This window comes from Pteronotus mesoamericanus, unplaced genomic scaffold (genome assembly GCF_021234165.1).
Source record: "Pteronotus mesoamericanus isolate MK-2021 breed Mesoamerican mustached bat unplaced genomic scaffold, CSHL_Meso_final contig_657, whole genome shotgun sequence".
Taxonomy (NCBI): domain Eukaryota; kingdom Metazoa; phylum Chordata; class Mammalia; order Chiroptera; family Mormoopidae; genus Pteronotus; species Pteronotus mesoamericanus.
This window is the reverse complement of record NW_026555229.1, coordinates 22397420-22420971: the sequence shown is the minus strand read 5'-3', so window position 1 is coordinate 22420971 and position 23552 is coordinate 22397420. Positions and strand designations below refer to the sequence as shown.

At 48.2% G+C, this 23552-nt stretch overlaps 1 protein-coding gene and 1 long non-coding RNA gene across 5 annotated transcripts in view; one reads left to right on the top strand and one right to left on the bottom strand.

The window, feature by feature from the left end:
- EDRF1 (erythroid differentiation regulatory factor 1) overlaps window positions 1-7257 on the bottom strand; it is a 31852-nt gene extending 24595 nt beyond the window's left edge. Inside the window, exons 1-6 of one of the 2 annotated variants that reach the window (XM_054581681.1) lie at window positions 6979-7257; window positions 5819-6027; window positions 3962-4028; window positions 3173-3298; window positions 1981-2105; window positions 1577-1733 (exon numbers count right to left, since the gene is read on the bottom strand). In XM_054581681.1, the coding sequence (XP_054437656.1) occupies window positions 1577-1733; window positions 1981-2105; window positions 3173-3298; window positions 3962-4028; window positions 5819-6027; window positions 6979-7086 (792 nt within the window). In that variant the 5' untranslated portion in view covers window positions 7087-7257. The remainder of the gene's footprint in view (window positions 1-1576; window positions 1734-1980; window positions 2106-3172; window positions 3299-3961; window positions 4029-5818; window positions 6028-6978) is intronic. The other variant, XM_054581682.1, reaches the window with a different exon arrangement.
- A 161-nt stretch (window positions 7258-7418) lies between these two features.
- Window positions 7419-8955, top strand: LOC129077350 (uncharacterized). 3 transcript variants are annotated; one of them, XR_008529819.1, is made up of 3 exons: window positions 7419-7466; window positions 7907-8078; window positions 8630-8955. It is a non-coding gene; the product is annotated as an uncharacterized LOC129077350 (long non-coding RNA). The 3 variants fall into 3 exon arrangements; XR_008529818.1 differs by having other exon boundaries at window positions 7430-7778; window positions 8673-8955; XR_008529817.1 differs by having other exon boundaries at window positions 7430-7778.
- The last annotated feature ends 14597 nt before the right edge of the window (window positions 8956-23552 follow it).

The following is a 23552-nucleotide window of genomic DNA, read 5'->3' as shown; positions in this document are numbered from 1 at the left end:
AGGCCAGTGCATCCCGGGAACACACCATCGCTAAGACAACCAGACTGCCCCGAGGCCCTACTAAACGTGTGGAGCCATGGACATGGCAGAGGGCGGCTCCACGACAGGCCTGCGCAGCCAGAGAGATCAGGCTCTACGCCCTCAGTCTGCACCAGCTGTGTGGCCGCAGACAAACACCTACTCCCCATGAGCTCTGGTTTACTCATCTGTAAAATGATGCCATCAGTACTTGACACACATGCGGCTCTGGGGATGAGAACAATGTATACACACAAGCATGTACACGGTATGAAGTACACAGCATGAGAGGCATTAACGAGATGCCAGTCACTTCCTCTGCATGCAAGTCTGCAAATTCTCAAGAGCCTCCGGGACCTCTCGCAGTGATCCCTACATGAGGTAAGGGCAGACTGGGCGAGGGGCGATGGCTGGTAGGAGACTGGCGTTTCTGTAGTGTGTCTTTCTGTCACGTGTGGGTTTTGAACTCAAGGAAGACTAAAAGAGTTTTTTAATACTCCTTTGGTGAAACATAATCACATATGGGAACATGGTAAAACAAATAATACAGTATCAGGATCGAGGGCAAAGCAAATTACCAGTGTAACCAGTCCCCACATCGTGACCCGGGACCTTGCTGGTACCCAGCCCCCATGTCCCTTCTCAGGCCACTGCGCCCCGCTCCTGGGGCTCCTCTACGCCAACCTGCACTCTAACTCCTTCCTTCCTTTTCCTTGGTTTCTCCCACTTAGGAAACACTTGAATTCATTACATAGTTTAATGCGATTTCTCCATTTTAAAACCTACTAAAACCAAAATCAAGTTAAATCTGCCTCCTTGTAATCCTGTAATTTGTAAAGATAGCAACATTCTGGATGAATAATTTTCAATATGTGAGAACAATTTACCATGTTAAACATCATACTTTTATCTTCTTCGAGTCTGTCAATATATTTTCCTGAAAACAGACATGTACAATTTACATCTATGGAATTAGTTCTTTCTTTTATCGAAGCAATAACAAAAGTCAACAAGCAATAAGAAGAAACCAAGAATGTAAGAGACAATACAGACACTATTCTACTCTTTTCTTTTTTAAAAGCTTTATAAGATTAATGTGAGTTAATGACTCAGGAACTTCATCCAGAAAATCTTAATGGCGATTTTAGGCCTAATAATCTGACTAAAAATTAAGGTCAGTATTTAAATTACAAACAAGTCTCTGAATCAGTATTTGATAGGCATTTACTACACATCTAAAGTTTAAAATATCCTATATCACTATACTTATTATATATTGTAATACTCATGACTTTAAGGAGATAATCAGTATTGATAATCATTGTGAGCTATTTTAATGCTGATAAAATTAAATATTTTGAATTTTAAAAATCTGATCTAGCCATTCATACCTCTTGTAAATTCCATCTTGAAAAACTAAAAGAAGTATTGTTTTCTCATTGTGAGACATGAATTGACAGAATATTTTTTACTCCTGTTCATCTATTTTTATTAAGGAGCTCCTCGGTTTTGTCATCTTAACTGAGCCTACTGAGGGAGCACCTCGGCCCTAGCTCACCTGACTGGAAGCACTGGGATCTTCGGAAACGGAAGCAGGCATGTCAAAGGGGGCGGGCCACGAAGCCCCATCTGAGTCATTTGTCTGATCGGAGCTGGACGATTCCTGCTGTTCTGCAGCAGACGGGACGGGCTGCGCGGCTCCATCACCATTGATACTGGCCACGTTGGAAACAAAAAATATCACACAGTTACTACAGTTAAGCTCATGTAAGTCAACTACTTTTTAAAACCTAAATTCTGTAATCAAACATAGTCTTATTTTTTAAAAAAATATAAGACATTAAAGTGTCAAGAATACCATAGTGGCAAACCTTAAATTATTATTTTTACTGGTTTCAAATTAAATTTTAGATCAGAATTTGATTTTTCCTTTTAAGATAAAATGAACAAGGAGCCAAGTACCTGTAATATAAAAACTTGGAAAGAATAGCCTTCTGATACCAGTGCTCTTTGCTCTTTTTCTTCCTTTGCCACTTCTGATCAATAAGTCTTTGATAAAATTCTTTTAGCCATGTCCAATCACCCGTCTGAAAAACAGAAGAAATTGATCAATGCATCAAAACCATCTGTTACTTATTACTCTTTTACAGGAAATACCTTCTCTTTTTTGAATACTGTTTCATAAATACATATTCAAGCATTTATCTTTCCAGATTCAACCCGTATCACTTCTTTTAGGAAATCTCCCTGACTTCCTTCTTTCCCCAAGCCAGGAGCGCGGAGGCGACCCTTCCCCACAGCGTCTTCTTCAGTGCCTGGGTCAGCTCCACGACGCACCCGGCACCGCAATGATCTGTGTGTGTTTATGCATAGCACCAAAGCTGTAAGCTGCTGGGGAGCAAGGGCTGTGATTCAGTTACTGTCATATTCGAGACCTTGCCCCGGAGCTAGCACATACATAACAGACCGAACACAACTGCGGTCTTTTTAACAGGAATAACATTTATTTTAAACGTCGATTTAAATGACTGTAACTTATCTTCTTTTACCAAAGCACTGCAGAAACAGTCTTTAAAAAAATAGCCTATGGGACTGGCAGAACCATGAACTATTTGCAAATAGTCCATGAAAAGTTAAGCATAGAAATGGAGAGTAAACCTCGCGAACAGCAACATGGTTATTTTTTACAAAAGCATCCACCATCAATACCTTGGGGGAAAAGTCATTTACCAACATAGACTGAGAGCCTCTGCTTTAAGAGAACCAGTTAATTCTAATAACTAAAGATTTGTAGGAATAACAACATTTCTCACATTTCCTGGCTGTCCTGTTTCTCAAGAATCTCTTTAATGGAGACATCAAAGGGTTTTTCAAAAATTTAAACTAGTCCCTTTAATTTCAGAAATTTTCACAACTTTCTGCATTGGATTCATCATTTTCCTACAAGAATCCTGGCTGTGGTATCAATAAGGTTCTTGCCAATTCTCTTTTCTACTTTTTACCAAAGCTTTTTTATTATCAGTGAAACTTACCTTTCTCAGTTGCCAAAGCACTCAACTATGTTTCCACTTCGACCTTTCTTTGAAACAATCATTATTTCTAAGGCCCTGAAGTTGTTAATGCTTTTCAGGTGGTTTTCCACAAAAATTAATACCTGCGAAGATCTCATGAAGAGTTCCTGAATATCCAGCTCATCTAACAAGAGAGTCCTTCCGACACGGTGCACAGCCATGCTCACGTGGGACTTGCTGTAGGGGATCTTCAGCAGCTTTTTTATGTTCTTAAAAAAATTAAGAGAAAGAAGAGTTTAAAAAGATCTTAGTGATTCATGATCTTTCAATTTTTAACTTCATTCAATTTTAAAGCATAATAAATGTTATTTACCTAAGGTTCTACAAACTGTACTTTATACAAAGAGCTAAATATACACACAAGACAGATCTTTCAAACTTCCTTCACCTGCACTTTACAAGTCATACTGTGTCAACCTAACTGATGATCACAGGTTTAGTTTGATACGGCAGAACTCCCTAAAGTTAAGTGTCACATGATAGGTCCCACTTGCACTGACCTAGGCTTCTAGCGTATCGGATTAAAACTGACCAACTAAGGAGCAAGAGATTTTGCTAGAGGCATCATTTCTAATTCTCCACTGGTAACATACAAAATCATCCCAAACATTATAATCACCTGTAACTTCTATTTTTAAAACACAACCATCAATATTAGTATTATCACTATTGCCAGTGTTTTGGGGGTTGTTCCTTCCTCTCTGAAGAAAGGAGATGTATCAAAGAGGAGTGTTACTTTAACAACCAAAAAGGTGTTCAATGAACAGATGGTTGTCTCCTGTCATCAGTAGTTTCTCAAGACCACAGAACAGAGCATGCTCTAAGTCCCTACCACAAACACCCCGATGACACTACCCAGTAAGGACACTCACCTCCGAGTCAGAGACGACATCCACATCGTTACCCACGGAATCGATGAAGTCGTACGCCATCCCAAAGCTAATGAAGGGAACAAAGGCCACGAAGGTCATGCTCACAATGACACAACAGTGTCAAATCACAGAACACTGTCCTTTACCCTTCGAGGATGCACGTCTTCCACATTCTGACATCTCTGAAATCAGCGTGCCTATTACCAGGATAGTTGGCTAGTTTTTCCTGCTTAGTGGTATATAAAATAATGGTGCTACTTAAAAATCAATGGGATCTTAAGATTTGATAAAACAGAGTAATAATTAGAAGCAATTCATAGGAAACATCTAGAATAAAAACAATTAACAATTACTTTCATTTGTATAATCACAAACCCCAAAATATCTCTGAGAGGTCAGTTAGTTCAAGATGTTATTCTTTTTACGTGGGAAGGTAACAAACACAGAAACAAAAACATTTAACAGGATTTTAGTGTTTGTGACCGTGTTCCAAGTAACATACAATACTGTTTTAAGAGATACATATAGCTGTAACAAAAGTACACCTGACCCCAATCAGCCAGAGGACGAAAGAAAATGGGTGCACAAGACACAGCATGAAGCACACCTACAAGCCTGAAAAGCACCTGACGTTAGTTATCGTTTTTTGTTAGTAAACAGCAGGGAGCCAGGATACTTAACCCGGGACCGCCTGATTGCAAAGCCTTCCCTGATAATTCATGTTGTAGTCCGGGCAAGTTGCTTAACTTTCCTAAGCTTCAGTTTTTCCACCTGAAAATTAGTCAGCAGTACCTACTCAAACGCTTGTCATGAGAATGAAGTGACAGCAACATATAAAGTACGTAACACAATGTACGTACAGTCAATATAATTACCATTTAAATCACCTCATCACATTTCATGGTGTTCACACATCATAGTTTATTAAGCCATCCTTCTAAATGAAGCCATATATATAGGTTATTTCAACTTTTTACTAGTAGAAATATTGCTACAAACAACACTTTGCAAGTATACCTCTTACCTCAAGTGGCATTAAGGTAATTTCCAAACCACTGGCTTCTAAGGTACGAATGTACTTGCGGCACTTGCTATATGCTGTGTGCAAACAAGGCGGTTCAATCGCGGAGAGGAAAAGAGCCTCCCCCGCCCCCCCACATTCAAGGGTCTACAAGGCTGTGGACGTTCACACTGTGGTCTTGGTAAGGCCCCAGGCTACTCAGCTTTCAGCAGCACCAGCGGGGTTTCCAGCAAGTGTCAAAGGCAAGGGCACGAGCCACCCGATACACTGGGTTTCTGGGTCTGGGACTGACAAACCCAGGCCCCTGAATGGAAACGCCCCAGGGCAGACAGGCAACGTGGGCGGTTCTCCTCCCCGGGTGTCGCTTTACTGCTCTGGAGTCACATATTCCAAAGGTGTGTGAACTGGCTAAAAATAGAGCATCCGCTTGAATTTTAAGGGTTAAAATTCAGCTTTGTTAATAACACGATGCAGACGCGTAAGAGACGTGCCCTGGTGGTATCTTCACAATATGCAACCCCATTAGCAGCAGAAAGGTGGGGCCCTCAGAGTCCCGACGCTGAGCACTACAAGTTAAACTGAGACACGGGCAGCAGAGTGCGGTCGCGGAGCAGGGGTCTGGGGCACCCGGGAAAACACGCTGCCTGAGCCTGACCAGTGTGGCTCGGCCGGGCGACTGTCCCGACTGTCCCCACGCCACAGGCAGCCGGTCAGACGCCGCTCAGGGCACATGGGCATGTACCGGGTGTTTCTCCCCCCCTCTGTCTTCCTCCCTTCCCTCTGTAAAAAGAAATAAAAACGTTCAAAAACAAAACAAGCCCACGGATTGAATTTACCTTGAAAATGGCTTGCTCTTCTTACTGTTGCCAAGAATGGTAGTCCCCGCCGGCCCCAGCTTGGCGCTCTCGCGCAGCCAGTTGGCCGGGGGGAGCTTCAGGTCCGTCTTCTCCTCGAGGCGCGCGAAGGCGGCCCGCGGCGGCGCGGAGGAGTACTTGACCACGGCGCGGCTTTTCACCTCGCTGCCCCCGAGGCACAGGGCGGATCCCTAGGGAGCGGGCGGAGGGGAGCTGGATGAGCACCCCGGGAACGAAACAGACCCGCCTCTCGATGAAAACAAACGCCCGCTGCGTCCGGCTTCGCCAGCGTGCCTGTCGCCTGCTACTAACAGCCCTGACACCCGTGAGCATCATCGGTCACATTTCGTTAGCTCTTTAAAAAAAAAAAAAAGTTTCAAAGATAAAACTTGAGTCAAGGAGTAGGGTGGTTATGGATGTCAGCTGGGACGCTGGCCAATCTACCTTTTAAATTGTATCCATAGAAATTGGAGAAACAGGAACCAAGGAATAGTCAACACTGTCACGTTAACGAAATACGACGTGTGATAAAACCTCTGTTCAGTATCAAAGACGTATTTTAACTTGAATAACATACACCGTTCGGAAAGCAGTTTGCGGTAAGATAGCTGGGTCTCCTTTGTTTGTAAGCAAAGGTTTAGTCATCAACCCTCTGACTCTCTAAGACTCTCCGCGGCGGCCCTGGGGGCCCCTCGCGGCCGTCACTTGCACCCGCCCCCCGCAAGCCCTGGGGCGCATCCACGACCCTACCCTTCGCTCGCGCAGACCTCAGCAAACACTGAGCGGCTGTGCCCGGGCCCACCTCGGGCGGCTCCTCCCTGGCACCCCCTCGTCTCCTCCCTCTTTTCACGGCTGCGCCGCACTTTGGAAGCGCGTACTATTTACGTGCACGAGCCTTGACAGCACAGAAAGGGTCTAGCTCACCGATCGGTTGGGGCGGCCAGGACTGCTGCTGCCACGAATGACTTGCGAGTAAATACCTGGATACCTGGCGACAGGCACACAGGCTTGCACTCCCGTTTGGAGGGAGCTACCGGGAAAGCGCGGAGAAGGCGCCAGAAGCCGCCGGGAGCCGTGACATCCCTCCCCGGCGGAACGCGCCCGCAGCCCCGGAGCCCTGCGGTCCCGCCCCGCGGACTCACCTGTGCGGAAGCTTCCTCAGCCTCTCCCGGGGACAGGAGGCTGAGTCCTCCGCGAGCCGTGGCCCCGGCCGGCGGAGTCTCGGCCCCGGCCTCCTTGGAGTCCCCCATCGCCTCGGTACCGGGGAAGCGAGGCGAAGCAGGACCCGAGACGCCGCGACGGGAACCCGGGCCCACCTACGCGGTTGCACAGCACAGAAGGCGCCAGAAACGCCCAGATGCGCCCAAGAAACGCCCCTCACACCGCACTTCCGGCCTCTCACAGGAAGAAGTAACCGTGGCACGTCCAAATCTCGCGAGCGTTGTGCCTGAGGCCCTGCCTCGTTGCCTCCGGTGGTAGCCACCTTCGCGGAGGGGCGGGAGCTGTAGTGCGCATGCGCTCTCACAGCCTACTCAGAAGACCACTTCTCGCGGTATCTGACTTTTAGGCTCCACCCCTCGCAAACTGCTGGTCTTTGTTGACAGTTCCGTGTACTTGGGCTCGGGGCATGGTGGGTGTCGCCGAGGTCCTCCCTGCGTGGGCGGGGAGGTGCTGCCGTCCGTTATATAATGTAGTGCAGTGTTGGCAGCCTTCTCTCCCCAGTCTTCAGGACCTCCTCGGTTTACAAACGGGCTCTCGGAGACGTGCCAGGCGAGGGGCATTCAGATCAAGCCTGCCCCGCCTGGGCGTCCTGTCCCCGCATCACAATGCCCGCGTGGGCCGCAGTCCCGAGAGTGGAAGTGGCGCCCCGGCTTCAGAGGCGGTGGTCCCTCAACAGGGTTTTGCCAGGTGCCGCGGTCGCAGCATCTTCCGAGAACCCGCGGTTTGTCAGGCCCCGGGCACTGGCCGAGGGCGGTCCGGGTGGTCCAGGAAGCACCTGGGGCTCGAGCTGACGGGCAAATTCTCATGCAGTAGGTCTGGGATGAGCCTGAGCGTGTGCATTTCTAACAGGCTCCCAGGAGAGGAGGCCAGCGCTTTGAGGAGCCGGGAGCAAGAGAAACAGCCGGGGCCGTTTCAAGTCTTCGAAGGTGCTAGTAGGCTCTCTAACCCTCGGACTCAGCACCCAGTGTCATAGCAAGCGAAATTAAATGCAGCCACATCCTTCATAAAAATATGCTTTGCGGTAAAATACTGGAAGTTTTTTTGAACGATTAATTTGTGTTGCAGTTATGTGGCTTTCTCAATTTACATTAGGCTCTGGTAAATACGTGCATATTCAGAAACCCTTGGGACTGAACAAGCTCAACTGGCAAATTGCTTTCAAATGTAACAAAACATTTTCACGGGTTTTATTTAACGAGGAATCTGATATAATAGGACACTGTAGACACGTCAACATGTACTGATTCTGATATTTATAATTTTGTTTGTATTTTGCACCCGATTTTTTTGGGGGGGAACACATTATAGTAAAAAATTGAACACAAATATCTAACATCAGGAGAATGGTTAAGTCTACCTTTGGTACATAATACTATTAACTTGTGTAACCATTAACTTCTTTTGCAAGAACATTTAAATTGTACACGATACGATGTTGAATGATAATATGTTAAAAAGCAGAAATGCTATACAATCCTAATTTTAAAAACATGAGTGGTAAGATGATTTAAAATGTGTTCCTTAAAGCTTGCTTTATTTTCCTATTTTTTTCTTTCTGATTATGCATTACAGGCACACCTTGTTCTCTTGAGCTCAACTTTATTGCACTTCACAGGTGTTGCGTTTTTTACAAACTGAAGGCAAAACTCTCCACCAGCAAAAAGATGACAACGCGCTTCATCGCTATTCTGCCTTTACAGCGGTGGTCTGGAACCGAACCCGCCATATTGCCAAGGAATGCCTGTATTTTATAGTAAAATGTAATTTTTACTAAGCTTTTAAGCATATATGTGTAATTTTGCTTCTACTAATCTTTAAATTCTGTTGTTTTTATTGTATAGTCCTGTGTAAGAAGGGCAGGAGTAATTATTTTCTCAGATTGCAGATTTCTTGAGAAGTGTGTGCCTGAATTCTTGTTGATGATACTTAGTGGGAAAATGTGCTGGAAACAGCCTGGAAGAAAGGCAGAGAAGAGTGAGATGGAGGGAGCCAGGAGCTCCGCACCGAAAAAGAGCTGCAGAGGGATCTTGGAAGGGCCGGGGGAGGTACTCAGGGGCTCTCAAGTGCAGAGAAGACTGAGGAGGGGCTGGGTTTCCTGGGGCCGCTCACAGGGCTGGGACTGGAGGTAGGGGAGGAGGGTGACCCCTGAGGGCAGGCGACACTGGGCACACTTGAGTTACATCAAGTCTATAAATATGTTCTTCTAGCTCTGAGTGCTTATTTTTCTTTTCCCTATTCAAAAACTTTTATGTGCTGTGGGTTTTTAAAAGTTATTATCATTGCTTCTAATGCAAGCGACTGAAATGTGGGAAACCATGGATCGTTCTTCAGACTTTCACATTTGAAGGGGGTCTGCCCCGCCCCCCACCTCCCACCTCCCAGCATCCCCTGGCGTGTGCTTCCCTGTCTGCCACCGCTCTGCTCTGCGCTGGTGACACGGTTATCCTGGGCCTTGTCCCCAGGCTGCACTCTCCCTGCTTCCTGCCTCCCCCATGCCTGGTGCTCTCACTGCTGAAGGCGCGTTTGTTGAATAAACAAACTGCTTATAGTTTTCTGGTTATGGAACAAGGAACAAGCCGTTTCACACGTCACTGCTGCTGGTGTTTTTCCTCTGCCTAGACTGTCTTTTCCTTCCTCCCCTGGCGTATTTCTCTAGGTGGACTCAGGCATCATCCCTGATAGTCTGTCCTGACATCCCCTCACCTTCCCCCTTAGGGTTCCTGTTCCCAAAGCTTGTGTGTAGTTTTATCCTGCACTTGTCACTTAATAGAAAAACTGCCTGTTTGTTTCTGTCTCCCTTGTGGACTGTGAGCTCAGTGGACAGTGTCCTATCTGGTCATCCCTGTTTTACCAACACCGGGCGCAGTGCACTCTTTGAGCTCTTAGGCAAGGCAGGTAGAAAGGCTAGTGCTGACAGGTTTTTAAAACACGTACCAAAATGTTTGAGGCATGAAAATGTTGGCTCTGAAATATTTTTTAAATCTGCAAAATCAAAGCTAAAAACATTTAATGAAGTATCTCTCAAATATTTCACATCAATGTCTTTAATTATTAAATTTAGTACTACAGTTTGTTCCATCCTAAAATTTGTAGGTTAGACTTTCTCTGATTACAAAATGCCCCCAGCCTGCATGATGGTTTCAGAGAAATCCCAATCAGCTATAAATTGACAGTAATGCACAGCACACAGGATTTTCCAAAGCAAAATTAGAAATCCTTTTAGAAACCTATCCAGGAAAATAATTATATGTCCGACAGGTGTGCCGAGGGCCCTCCGAGGCCCTAAACAGCCCCCTCTGAAAGGGGAACCATCAGGGAGCAGTTGAACAGGGCTCATGCCTGACAGTTTGCCACAGTCTCCTCTGTGGCCTGGAGTCCCGTCTACCCAGCCTCACTTGCTTACTCTGCCCGCTGGACCCTGGGTGGCCCTGAGCTCCAACTCCTGGTCCTGGATGTTTAGAGCTGGAGGAGGGATGCAGGGTTGCCTGAGCCAGTCCCATCGTCTTTAGATGAGAGCAGCGCAGCCGAGGCAGGAGAACGGAACTGCTGTGAACCTAATGCAAAGCTGATTAGGACAAAGGCAGGACACGTGACCCATTCTCCCAGGTAGCCTTCTAAACAGTCACATTGCAGACACAAGCCAGTGGAACTTCCAATTTATTTATCACCTGAGAGACTTAAGTGAGACCACCAGCGACCCCCAGAGTCTAAATCAGTATCTCTGAGATCACGTCAAGGAATGTGCATTTTCAGGGGAATCACCAGTATCTGACCACCTTGGGGTAGTACCCTCCAAAGAAAATCTGGGGTGCAGGAGGAGCTGTCATTTTGTTGTTTTTTTTTTTAAATCTGAAAGGTAAGGGCAAAATGAAGCCTTGCTCAGACTTCCAAAATGCATCGACCCAGGTGCCCATCCTTGGACCATGGTGCCCTGGGATATTGGTCAAGTACAACTGCCACATGTGGCTGAAACAAGCAACCCCCAAGCGCCAGGGACTTACAGCTGGGGTTGCTGGGTAAGCTACAGGGTGCTCCATTAAACTGAAGTTTCAGATAAACTATGAAGAAACCGTCAGGATAAGAATGCCCCAAACATTAGTGTGTGTTCCACACATCTGGGACATGCTTTCACTCGCCCTGCCAGCTTTGCTCCAGGGCGTGGGCTGATGAAGCCACCTCGGCCAGCAGCGATGCCAGCTGGAGTGCCAGATCGAGACTGCCAACGTCCAGGCTAGATCTTAACACTTCTGATCCGAATGGACCAACACCACTGCCATGCGCTTTTGTCTGAAATGAGACACACAATCAAGCTGAGCACAGATGTGACAGGGACAACTAATGCTCCCCCCAGGAGGGGCCCTGAGTGTCTCTGGACCGCAGCCGATGGTGGCTGAGATGGGCTCCATGTGGTGGCCATCCATGTGGTGACAAAACCAGGTCTTGCGAGCCTGCTCTCCAAGTTTTGTAATAAGGTGAGGGGTGACCTTGGAACGCCCACGTGCCAGAGATCACAGATCACCTTGTGACACAGCACTCAAAAGAGTCGTCAGACTTTGAAAACGAGCTACTGTATTTTCTTGTATTTCCTCATCTCTTCTGTGATAAGTAGCTGTAATTGGGGTGCTCTGTAGTTTCACGAAAACACACTTAACCTGTTCCTTCAAGTTGGAGGTGATGTTTTAACAATGAGTGAGAAAGCCATTAGTTTTCAAAGGAATCTTATCCTCTGAAGACTGTATTTTTGAAAATAGATGTTTGGCCATCTCTCCAATGTTAGGTGATTTTGTGGCTAACGATGATGTGTGTGTATATATATATATATATATATATGCCATTTCTGCACACTTCACTGAGAAACTGAAATTTCTAAGCATGTTTAAAAATCTTCCAAATGGAGAGCTGGGTTTTAAACACGCCCAGGAGTTGTAAGGAGGCCAGTGGTGCAGGCCCCACTTAGCTAAGGCAGGAGGCTAAGGGGGGAGACGGGAGACGTCCCACCCACACTGCAAGCCTCGCAGCCCTGCAGCCACACTGGCAGGGCTTTGGAAAAACCCATCCGCGTCTTCATCGTCTCCTTTGACCAGCTAGCTGGCCGACTTAGAATGCGCAGGCTTGTCTCCATCAGCCGCCAACTGATGTGTTTACCTGCAAAACTTGGCTGCAGCCCTGGCTCACAGGCTGCTGGCAGGGTTCTTCCTCTCCCCGCTCTGCCGCATCCCGTTCTTAATTCTGTTCCCTGACAACCCTCCGTTGACCCTCCTTCCTCATGCACAGAGCAAACTAATTGCATGAAAAGCAACTAGCTAAATACCTGAATCATTCCTTGACAGCGTTTACCTGGTTTCTAAGAAAGACTGATGGATTTCACCGACGATGGAAACCTGACCAGCCAAATCGCAGCTGAAACCTTTGCGTAATTTGCGGGTACAATTGCAACGCGCCCTGCGACGTGGTGAGCTCTGAGAGCGCGTGATTCTTCCAGATTGGCTTACCTGTTCAGCTATTTTAAACCATGACAGCCATTTCAAACAAGTTTTAGAATGAACTGCACTTAAAACAACCCTTCAAATGTGGTATCACAAAATTTTCAACCAGGAGTCTCGAAAATAAAAGAGACCCAGTCAACCACTTCAATCTCTTTTTAAAAATATTGGTGACATCAGAACTAGTTCTCTGTCAAAATAGAAGTATTAGCAACATTTGTTGCTTTAGACGTTTACAATTTTCTACTTTTCTGTTCTTACATTACTATATTACTGAGTGTATATCATTTATAAATAAATAAATAAATGTTGGGGCTGCATGTTCAGGAATTTTTTTCTAACCTAATAATGGAGTGATAAAAAAAGTTTATAAACCACCACTTTCAGAAAGACTACTTTAGACACTTCATAGTATCAAAAACCAGATGCTAGCTGTGCTTTAAGCCAAGCACAATTACCAAGTTAATGATCCCTATTTCCCTTTTACACTTTAATCCAACCAGAGTGGAAGACTTTTAAAGTGTAAGACAACACAGAGCTTGTCGTGGAATTTACCTGTGTCCTAGCGAGACACTCTCGGTTGCAGCCCCATGATACCTTATTTAATTAGCAGGTGCTAGTTATTTCATTGCTGTTCTGTAGACTAATAACATTTAAGCAAAGAATCTGAACCTATTTGGAAATGACTTGGGCAGCACTGGAAGGCGTTCTTTCCTGTTCTCCATGCGCGGATTGGTTCGGATTCTTTTGCAAGCCGTTCGCCTGTGCTGACTTTCAGAGTACCGTGCGAGCGAGGTCTCTGCTGAGCGTTACTTTCACAGCAGAAGTGCTCGTACGGCCTTTGTGAGGTTTATCCTCCGACGCTGAATCCATGAACCCCAGGAACAGTTTCAAAGTCACAAGTATCCACTCTTCAGGGCCCTCATTGGTGGCTGGAGCCCAGGCATTATGCGTGCGGTGCTTGCCCCTGAGGTTAAGGGTGAGAAGGAAAGAGTTCTCGCCAAATGAACCTTCCAATCAACACCGCAGCCAGGCGCTGCTTGTGGGTTCTCGCGGCCTTTCCAGTAAGGAGGGCTCGGCCTTTGCAGCCCCTAATGAATCATTTATCTATTGAGCATATACGAGGAGGCTTCCCGTGGAGAAAACAAAAGGGATGCATCGCTGAGAGCAAAAGCGTCAAGTGTCACAGCGGCAGCCTGGTCATCTTCACTGAACATTTCTGTAACATTTGTCTTCCTTGTGGGCCCTGCAGAGCTCAATTTTATGTTCTCAGTGTAATGCAGTCACAAGGTCCCAGTAATAGGATCCGTCACATGCAGCTCTTGGGCAGAATGGTAACTACTGGATGAGCCACGGGTATTATCCATATATGACAATTTTTTACATATTTATTTACATTTTTTCCACCTAAGAAATGAAGCCAGAATCCACAGATGTCATTATCCATCTGCACACTTTTGTTTTCCTACCCAGAAGGCAGGGACACTGCATGTTAAGAATGTCTGGACTTTTGTTCCTTCTTATCACAAGTGACTTAAGCAGCTCTGACCATTCACACTTACCCTGAGCGAGTGCCGGTCATGGCCTTGCTTCCTGGAGAGCTTTGAGATCCTGGTACAAAAGGCATTTTGCACACACCAAGTGGAAAAGTGCCATTTATACTCACCGGCTGGTGTCGCACCTCTCTGGAATCTTCTTCTTGCTTATCAACATTGCGCAAAAGACGTGGCTTCTCCATTATGGAGAATGACCGATATCATTCTTTTAATGGCCTGGCAGTAGGAAAGACCACAAGAGCGGGAGGAGAAACTTCAGCCCCTCTGTTGGAGGGGCTCGGGCTTGCTCACCCTTAGAACTGTGTGGGTATTTGGGGTTGCTGTGGAAAGGCTTGTGTGTGAAATCGATACAGCACTTCGTGCGTCCTGTCTGGAGGGACTGTTTATTATCTGATTGCGGCGACTCACGGCGACTCACAGCTACTGGGAGGACCCTGCGAGGAGCCACGTGCGGTCCCAGCAAAAGGCAGTCCGCCCAGGTCTCTGTGTCCCCCCCCCTGCCCCCCGAAGGCTCCCAGAGTGCAAGAACTCCTGTCCAGGGCGTGTCCTTCCTCGTAGGGGGACCTGCTGGGTGTGATTTAAGAAACATCATGGACTTTCTGCCCCGGGAGATCTCAGCTGTGCCTTATCACATATGTGGGTGACAGGTTGCCCACCTGCACAGGTGACAATTAGTTGAAGTGGAGCCCGGCTCTGTGGGCCTCCCATTCCCATCTGGAATCTTCTAGAACATGGGTTGGGGAGCCATATACAGGAATGAGGCGCACATAGCCGCAGGAGGAGGGGTGCGTGCAGGGCACGAGCGCTGCCGCAGAGAAGGACGCCCCCCCCCCCCCCCCTCCGTGGAGGGAGGCCCGTATCCCAGCCCTTTAGTTCATACCCATCTGCCCGGAGCCTCCTCTGGGTCCGCAACCCCGCTGCTGCTGCTCCTCCTCTGCCTTTGTCTTTGAATCTTTTCATCACAAAAGTGTCAAATACACACCTAGGCAGACAGAACGGTGAGGCAAACCCCTGTCCCCACCGCCATAGTCCACCTGGAACAGTTGTCAGCACAATCCTAGTTTGCTTTCCCCTCCTCTGCCCTCCTCCTATTATTAATGAAATCAGCTCATCCTCAGTCCTGTTTCATTTAATCCTCCCCGTTGCCTTTTCTGGCCTTTTTCTTCTCCTCTGTCAATCACTGTCTTAAGTCAGTCTGTTGGACTGGCTATGAAAAGGCAGGTTTCTCAAGCGAACCCTAAGCAATTCTGAGAAATGGTGAGATTGACCAAGCAGTGTACGCGTGGCTCAGTTTCCCCAGCGGACAGTGCGGAGCTAAAGACACCACCAGAGCCGGGTGCCAGACCACAAGGGCCTGTGACCTAGTTCTGGGGAGAGGACAAGGCCTGTAGCAAGTGCTCAGCTATAAAAGGCAGAGTGTAGGCACCGAGACGAGAAAGTACGCAGTGCGGTGGGGGGTTCCCCGGGGTGATGGGCCCACAGGGCCGAGAAGGGGGTGCAAGGCCACGAGGGTCCAGGGGAGCTTGAGGCGGGTGGGGAGGGACTTAGAGGGTCAGGCCTGAGGTGGGACAGTGCAGGAAAAGCAATTGCCCAAGTGCAGAAGTGGGCGTGGCCTGGGGGGGACAGCAGTTACCGGTTGTTGACTCACCATGGAAGGGGCATGCGGGAGGTATGAGGTGGGGACTCGGGCTCTCAGAGTGGCCCTTGGGCTCCCTCTAGGTGAATAACTAGTCAGTTCTCATTTCTAAGTCCGGAGGCACAAAACTGAATCACCGGAAGCATGGCTATGAAAACCAAATTCCAGACACCGATTAGGAAACCAAAGGAAATGGTTTAATGGAAATTAGGCAGCAAGGTTAGTACAAAAAACTCCGGGAGATGCCTGAAATCAAACAGACCCCGGGCCTACCAGCCAGGCAACACGCTTTAACCTGTAAAGGAAACTTCTCTGAGACTCCCTGCCACACACAACAGAAATTAAGCTACAGTCCTTTCCCACCAAGTTCTGAAAAGATGGGGTTTTTGCCTCTGCCAGTGAAATAAATACAGGAACAGAGAATTTCTAGCATTCGTTCCGTATGAGGGCAGTAAGCTTTGACAAAATGCGAACATTCTGTAAATGAAACAGAATAGTAACTTGATTTTTCAACAGAATAAGGTTTTCATTACAGACATAAACGCTTCTGTTTTTGAAAATGCAAACAGTGGCAAAATAGAAACAGGCAAGAAAATGCACGGTCCCACTGCCCAAGGAACGTAACTTTTAAAGCTTCGGCATCATGCCATGGTTTTGGAACGTTTTCAATGCCGAATGGCTTCAGTGTGATCCCTGCCCCCAACCACTGTGTTTTATCGAGGAGTTCTGACCGTCGTTCACGTCCCTGTTCACTGCATGAGCCGCTGGTCCTCGGAACTCAGATCTCAGGTGGGATGCAGAGGACCACCTCAATGCTAAGCAAAGAGACAGAGTTTATTCTTGGATATTCGTGAAACCACACCTGGGCCTATGTTTTTGTTATCTTAATTTTTTTGTGGCTCCTAGGAAAGACCACAGGTGGAGGTGTTCACAGCCTGTGCCTAAATCTCTAACATTACATATCACGCTAGCGAATTCTTCAATAAGACGTGTCTACCCTCCTTCCTTGACTACCACTTCTTTATCACAGCCACCCCTTGGAAGCTATTAAACGATATGTTTTCTCTTCCTAACACATGCCCCTTGGCCACCCCTCGGGCCTAGGGGTCCGTACACCAGGCCCTCGGCCGGGAGCAGGCCCCGGGAAGTGGACTGCGTGGGCCCCAAAGCGGGCTTGGAACTCCAGGTGAGCCTGCCTCCCTGCGGCTCTGGTCGGAGTGATTCCACGGTTCCGACGTGCAGGCGGCGTGCTGGGTGCTGGGAACGCCAAGGTGAGTAAAAGCAGTCTGGCGGGGTACACAGTGGCTTTCAAATGAGTGCCCCCCAAATGTAAACTTGCAAAGCCTGAGGTGACCCAGTCAGGAACGTCAGGGAGGAGGTCACCAGGCAGAAAGTCAGGGGAGAGAATTCCAGGCAGGGAGAAAAGCAGGGGCCAAGTCCCGGTAGCAGCGGAGAGCGTGGCGGGGGTGCCACAGGGGGGCGCTAGGGAGGCTGGGCGAAGCCGGGGCAGCTCCGGGTGTGAGATGCGGCCGGGAGGCAGGCAGGCGCCAGACCTGGGAGGGCCTCCGTGGCTTTGCTTAGAAATGTCTTTGTATCCTCAGTGGAAGGCTTTGAGCAAGGGGTCACATGATCGGAGTAAATGAGGCTCCCCTAGGCGTTCGCATTGGCCCAGGCCAGAAAGGGTGGTCCTTCGGCCCAGTGGGGTAGTGGGAGAGAGGGCGAGGGGCAAGCAGGCTCCAGAGAGGTTTAAGAAGTTAAAATAGTCGGGGCCCTGGGGACAGATGGGATTAGGATGGGAAGAAGTGGCTCTCAGCGAGAGGTCCGCGCCCATCGAAGTGCTGTGCGAGGGCTACCAACGTGGGTGCCTGCGCGTCCCGCAGGGTGGGGGGCCCGCCGCGGGTCCCCGTGCCCCGGGGGTCTGGGAGGCGAGCAAGGCAGGGCCCCCAGTCTCCTTCAGCAGCGTACTGAGCCCATATGCAGGGCACTTCCTTGGCTCCGTGGGAGCTGCGCTGGGGCGGTGCCCTGGGGAAGCCAGGCCGCTCTGTGATGCTGCCTTTTCTTGGGCTTGTATTCTCGTAGCGTTTATCCTTGTATTGTTATTAATTAGTGTATCATTTTCCATATGAACAACTGTTCACTTACTTTTGCCCCACCCTGTGTATATGCCTATATATGGATATTCAAGGCAGCATATTTTAAAAGTAATTTTTACCCTTGGTCATAGTGGTCCCTGCTACCTGGTGAAAAGCGTGGGAGAGGGTGGGGTAGGGGGGGTAGGTCATGAGTTGGCTCTGGGATACGGGGATGTGAAGTGGCTTTGGGGCATCTGAGAGAGAAACCAGCAGGCAGGAGGACGTGCCGCTGGAGCTGTAAGAAGAGGGCGGGGCTACAGGTTTACGTGTGAGAGCCCTTTCTAGGAGGTGGTGACCCCACCTCGCGGCAGGGGTGGCTGGGGAAGGCTTGCCTGCTGACTTGGTGCCAGTGGAGCCACCAAGCTCTCCAATGCAGACGAGGACCGTAAGAGTGAAATCGCACGTGCAGTGGGCTCAAGGGAGAGCGAAAAACCTTCCAGCAACCTTGCACGTGACATTTGTCACTGCAAACAGGCTTGTCGTGCACAAATCACCTGAGACAACAAAGGGGATTATGAATGAGTTGGCCACCATTGCACGGGCTCTTTTGTGCTTGTGAGTTTAAATTAGGTCCTTGTTACTTGCACACCATTTTGCAGTGTGTACTTGTAAATATATCTTGCAGGCATATTTTATGCTTCAGTTAATTTAGTTGACATCTAATTTAGTTGACGTATAAAAATAAAATCAATTTTCAGACAAAATACCCATAAAATAAGTGAAATGCTATAATAGGTTTCAAGAAATTAAAATGTAATATATTTAGGCTCCTATTCTAAAGCAATTTCATCTAGAATGGTAGATATCGTAGATGCAATTTTTTTCTGAATCTGTCAATTTACACAATAATAAATGTTGCTACTATATATTCAGAAATTTATTGCTTGGAGTAGTTTGTCATGAGAAACGAAATTTTTTGTCGAGGTTTCCTTAAAAATGTCAAAGATCTTAAATGTGAATATTTGTGTGTTGATGTTCAGCTATAATTAAGCCATGACAAAATGGTTATTACTTTGGATATAAACACTATCAAATTTTCATTGGGTGAGTTCTTTTTTAATTAATGTTGAGTTACGTTCTGTTTATTATCCTGTTTGCTTATGTTTCCTGTCATTTTCCAGTTGTTTGCTTGAATTTCGTTTTTTAATAGTGAATTAGCAACTGATAATGTGTATTGATTTCAGTTTTGCTTCCAATTTACATTTTTATCTCGTTGGTTGATGTGTTTGGAGTAATCATTTTATTCTTATAAGCAGTTGTACAATTTGTTAATTTAGCTAGATGATTAAATGTGGCTTCTAAAGAGAATCTGTTCTAGAAAATCGTCCCTACAGTAAATTAGCATTTGGCATTTTTAACACGGCAAAAGGACTGGTCTCTTCAAGGTAACTAGAAACGTAACTCTAAATTCTTAAAAATGGTTCCATAATTTTGAAACCTCTGACTCTATAGAGCTGTATATTCCAGTAGGTGGTGCAAATTGACTCCATTTCAAATGGAAATGTAATTTGAAATTGCGATGTAACTATTTTCACTAAAAGAATAGTATTTCAACACGTTTTCTCAATGCAAAATTCTTTCCCTCTCTTCTGAAGGCAGCTCTGTTTACTCCCTCCAGGCTCATTTCTCGAGCGTTGTATCCCACAGACGCCATGGTGGGGAGCATCGTTACAGGAGAGGTGAGAGGCAAAATTGGAGGGCCGGTGGGGAGCCCCCAAAACTGGCAGACCTGTTAAAATGATGAAAACAGACAACAGTCACGTGGTTCTGTGCGTCGGTTCTGTGATAAGGTGAGCACAGTGGCAGTGCCAGGGGGTTTGAACAGTTTTTGTGCCCACACAATGGACTGGATGCCATGCTTTTTCTTTTCTACAAATTGCGGGTATTTGACCCCTAGGTACCCGATCCTCTCACACCAGCACCTAATACAGATCTACAGCTGTGAGTGCACGGGACACAGCGTTTCTGCTTCTCTTGTTCATAATTATTGTATCATTTTCTATACGAAAAACTGTTCACCTACTTTTGCCCCACCCTGTGTATATACATATATATGGATATCCAGGGCAGCATATTTTAAAAGTCATTTTTGCCTTGTTCACTGTCGTCCACACGCATGAGAGGCAGCGGAACAGGATGACCGGGAGCAGGGACCCTGGAGAGCAGCCGCCGGAGCGGGAGCCCTCCCTGCTCTGGTCCTATCTCCCCTACTCTTTTTTTTTTTCTCCCAAAATGTCAATTATAAGTACCCACCTCACAGTGATACAAGGCATAAATGCCCATCTACGTGAAGTATTTAAAGCATGTCTGCACACAGCAAGCGTTGTAAAAATGTTAATCATATTTTTAAAAGTACAATCGTGCAACCGGGACTGGAATGAAAAGCACGCACCCCTCCCGGGTCCTGGTATCGCCTCCCCGGGCGAGCCCGCAGCGCTTGGCTGCTGCTCCTGCAGCCACCGCCGCAACTTTGAACAGTGCTCATCCACAGATGTGTCTTTGCAACCCCCTTGTCCGTTTTTAAGCGTACAGTTCCACGGCCTGAGGCACGTCCACAATGTCGTGCAACCACGGCCACCGCCAACTCCAGGACGTTTTTTACCGCCCCAACTAGAACTCCATGCCCATCAGAAAACAGCTCTCCCCTCCTCCCCGCAGGCCCTGGCAACCTCTGTTCTACTTAGCGTCTCTTTGAATCGGTCCGTTCTAGCTGTAGCACGTAAGTGGAATCGCAACATTTGTCCTTTTGTGACTGGCTCATCTCACGGAGCATAACGTTTTCAAGATTCATTCATGCTGTGGCGTGTCAGAATGCCCTTCCTTTTTTTTTTAATGCTGAATAATATCCCATTGCAGGCATACGCCACACATCGTTGATTCATTCATCTGCCTATAGACATTTGGGTTGCGCCCACTTTTGGCTGTCATGGGTAATGCTGCTGTGACCGTGACGTCTGTCTGGGCCTCTGTTTTCAATTGTTTGGGGCAGCTCATTCTTGACTTACCAGTTATTTTTACATTGTCTTTTGCTTTCCAGCCATGGTAAATCGGACAGGTAGGGACTTAATGATAACCAACTCCCTACCTTTCCACATACACATGCGCCCCCCCCCCCATATAGTTTTGGCTAAATTTAAAGAAAAACCAATGTGTTCATATTGTAACTTTATAAATATTGTTAACTGCTGAGCCAGACATGTTCTTGTCCCTTGTCTCTTTTCTAGAGTACTTCTCATTTTGGGGGGGATTAACAATGGCTTCAATCTTAGGTTTGGCAGGTTCTCGGTGTATCCTCATATTTTCCTTATTGCTCTGCTACATGGTTGCCAATATGTTCCCTGTGATCGGGCACGGAAGTTATTTAATTTTGTTTCAGTCTTTTCCATTCTTCCTCCTCTTCCTCTGGCCGCAGTCTGAAGTAAGTGTCCCCCGGGGCCCTGCACCCTGTGGCTTCCCCATCCCACCATCCTGAGGCTCCCCTCCTTCCTCCTGCTGTTCCCTGTGTCCCATCTTTGCTGTCCAAAGCCCATCTTTCACCTGCTTCGGTGAGAAGAGGTACATGAGAGATAAAATATCGAGTTCTTCTTGCATGATTTTATATATTTTTACTACCTTCACTATTTTGGTAAGTAGTTTGGCTGGGAACAGAAATCTGGATTGACAGTCATTTTGACTCAGTGTCCAACTGGATACCTTGCTTCTGGTTTTAGCTTTAGTGCCGCTGCTGAGAGACCTTACGCTGCTCAGAATCTTTCCCCCTGTGGTGGGTGCTTTGAAGGACGGTTCAGGTTTCCACATTTAACTGGGAGGCCTGCCTTGGTCTAGAGGAGTTTTGGATTTTCAGAGGAAGCGATGCCTCGGATCAGAAGGGTGAACAGGAGACGGGGGGGCCCGGTGGGTTGTGGGTCAGAGGACAGCACGAGGGTCACGTGGCAGCCACAGCGTGCTTCATGGAGAGAGTACAGAGCGGGAGGGGAAAGATGGTTCAAGATGCAGCCAGAGACCGAAGCAGGGGCCAGAGCAGCCAGGAGTTTATGGGCCACGCTAAGAACTTGGTCTTTATGCTCCACACCGCGGAGGCCACTGAAGGGATTCTAAGAGTTGGCACGGTCTGATCACGTTTTCAAAGACCACGGGGTGCGGAATGGCTTTGCAGGGAGAGGGCAGTGTGGGTGCAGGGAGTTCCGGGGGGATGCAGCCTCCAGGTGTGGTCGCTTAGGCTGCGGCGTTGGGAGCGGAGTTGGAGAGAGGCGAGTGGGTTTGAGAGGCTCCCCAGGAGGAGGGGGCAGCTTGGATTTTGGGAGAAGATGGGAGAAAGGTACAAGGATGACACCTAAGTCTTCAGCACATGGAACTGGATGGATGGTGGTGCCACTCATGGGCTGGAAACTCTGGAAAACAACTAGATGTAAGAATTACTAGAAACAATGGACTTGTCCATCAACAGAAGAGCCACCTCAGGGGTTACTACAGAGGCGACGTTGGAGCGGCTGTGGCTTCAACCAACGGAAAGCCCAACAGACTGAGAGGAGTGACATTGGCCGTGATCCTAGAAATTAGGTCAGGGCCAGGATCACGGAGGTGGTGATTAACAAAGGGTTCTCCTGATAAAATCCCAATGCCAGTCGTAAGCAGACAGTAATGAGGAAGGGGGCTCAGGAATAGAAAAATCCAAGGATGCTGGGTGAGCTGCCCCTTTTAAAACTTAAAATCTTCATTTCCAAGGGAAGCTGACCATCTCTGGAGGACCTCTTCATTCCCGATGGCCACAAGGAGGAGACAGAGTGGCCTCCAACTCTGGCTGGAGGTCCAGGTGGGATATACCTGAGGCCACCCGTCTGGAATGAGGGGCAGACCAAGCAGAGCCAAGCAGCCTGGGAAGCAAAATAGGGGCGAGGGGCTTCAGTTTGATCTGGAGAGGGGCTGTGCTCTGAGCAGGCCCCTCGCTGCCCCTCTGGTTCAACGCTTCTGGGTCCCCAGCCCCAACTCCAGTCCCTTCCTCTAGCACCCTCTGTCCCTCAGGGTCCCGGTGGAAAACAGCTCGCCCCAGGTGGTTTAATGAAGATGCCGTATTGAAGGCACCGTCCACAGGGGTGTGGGCAGGTGAAGGCCCCGCAGGGATGGCAAGGCTCAGTCACCGCAGCTGGAACAGAGGGCTGACAGAGTGAGACCGGGAACCAGGGGAGGGGAGGGAAGCAGGGGTTACTGGCGAAATGCTGCCAGAGCAGGGAGGAAGGAAGCAGGGAAGGGGTATCGCGGTTTTCTCTCCTTTCTGTGCTCCCATCTCCCGTAGCCCAAACCTGCCGGGAGGTCAGAGGCAAAGGAGCCCAGAGGGTGCTGCTGGCAGCGTCAGCTCCTGGCGGCTGAGAAGGACAGAGAACAGACCGGGGAAGGGGGAGCAAATGAAGGGAGCAGCCCTGCACACACCGCTCCTGAGCAGCCCGCAGCGAGGTCCTGCTCAGTGGCAGCCATGGCCTGCCTGGTGCAGCAGGGGGCTCCTTCCCTGAGTGCCGCTGGCCTCGGGGCGTGCCCAGACCCCAGGGGCCCGCCCCCCCGTCTGGCAGGGAGGCCCACGCGCCTCTCCCAAGCCTGGATGGAAATGGCTTTTGGATCAGCCAGCATTTGGCGGGATGATCTGCGCCATTGCCTCCGTCCATTACTGAGGGAGCCGGGAGGGCTGGGCTGCCC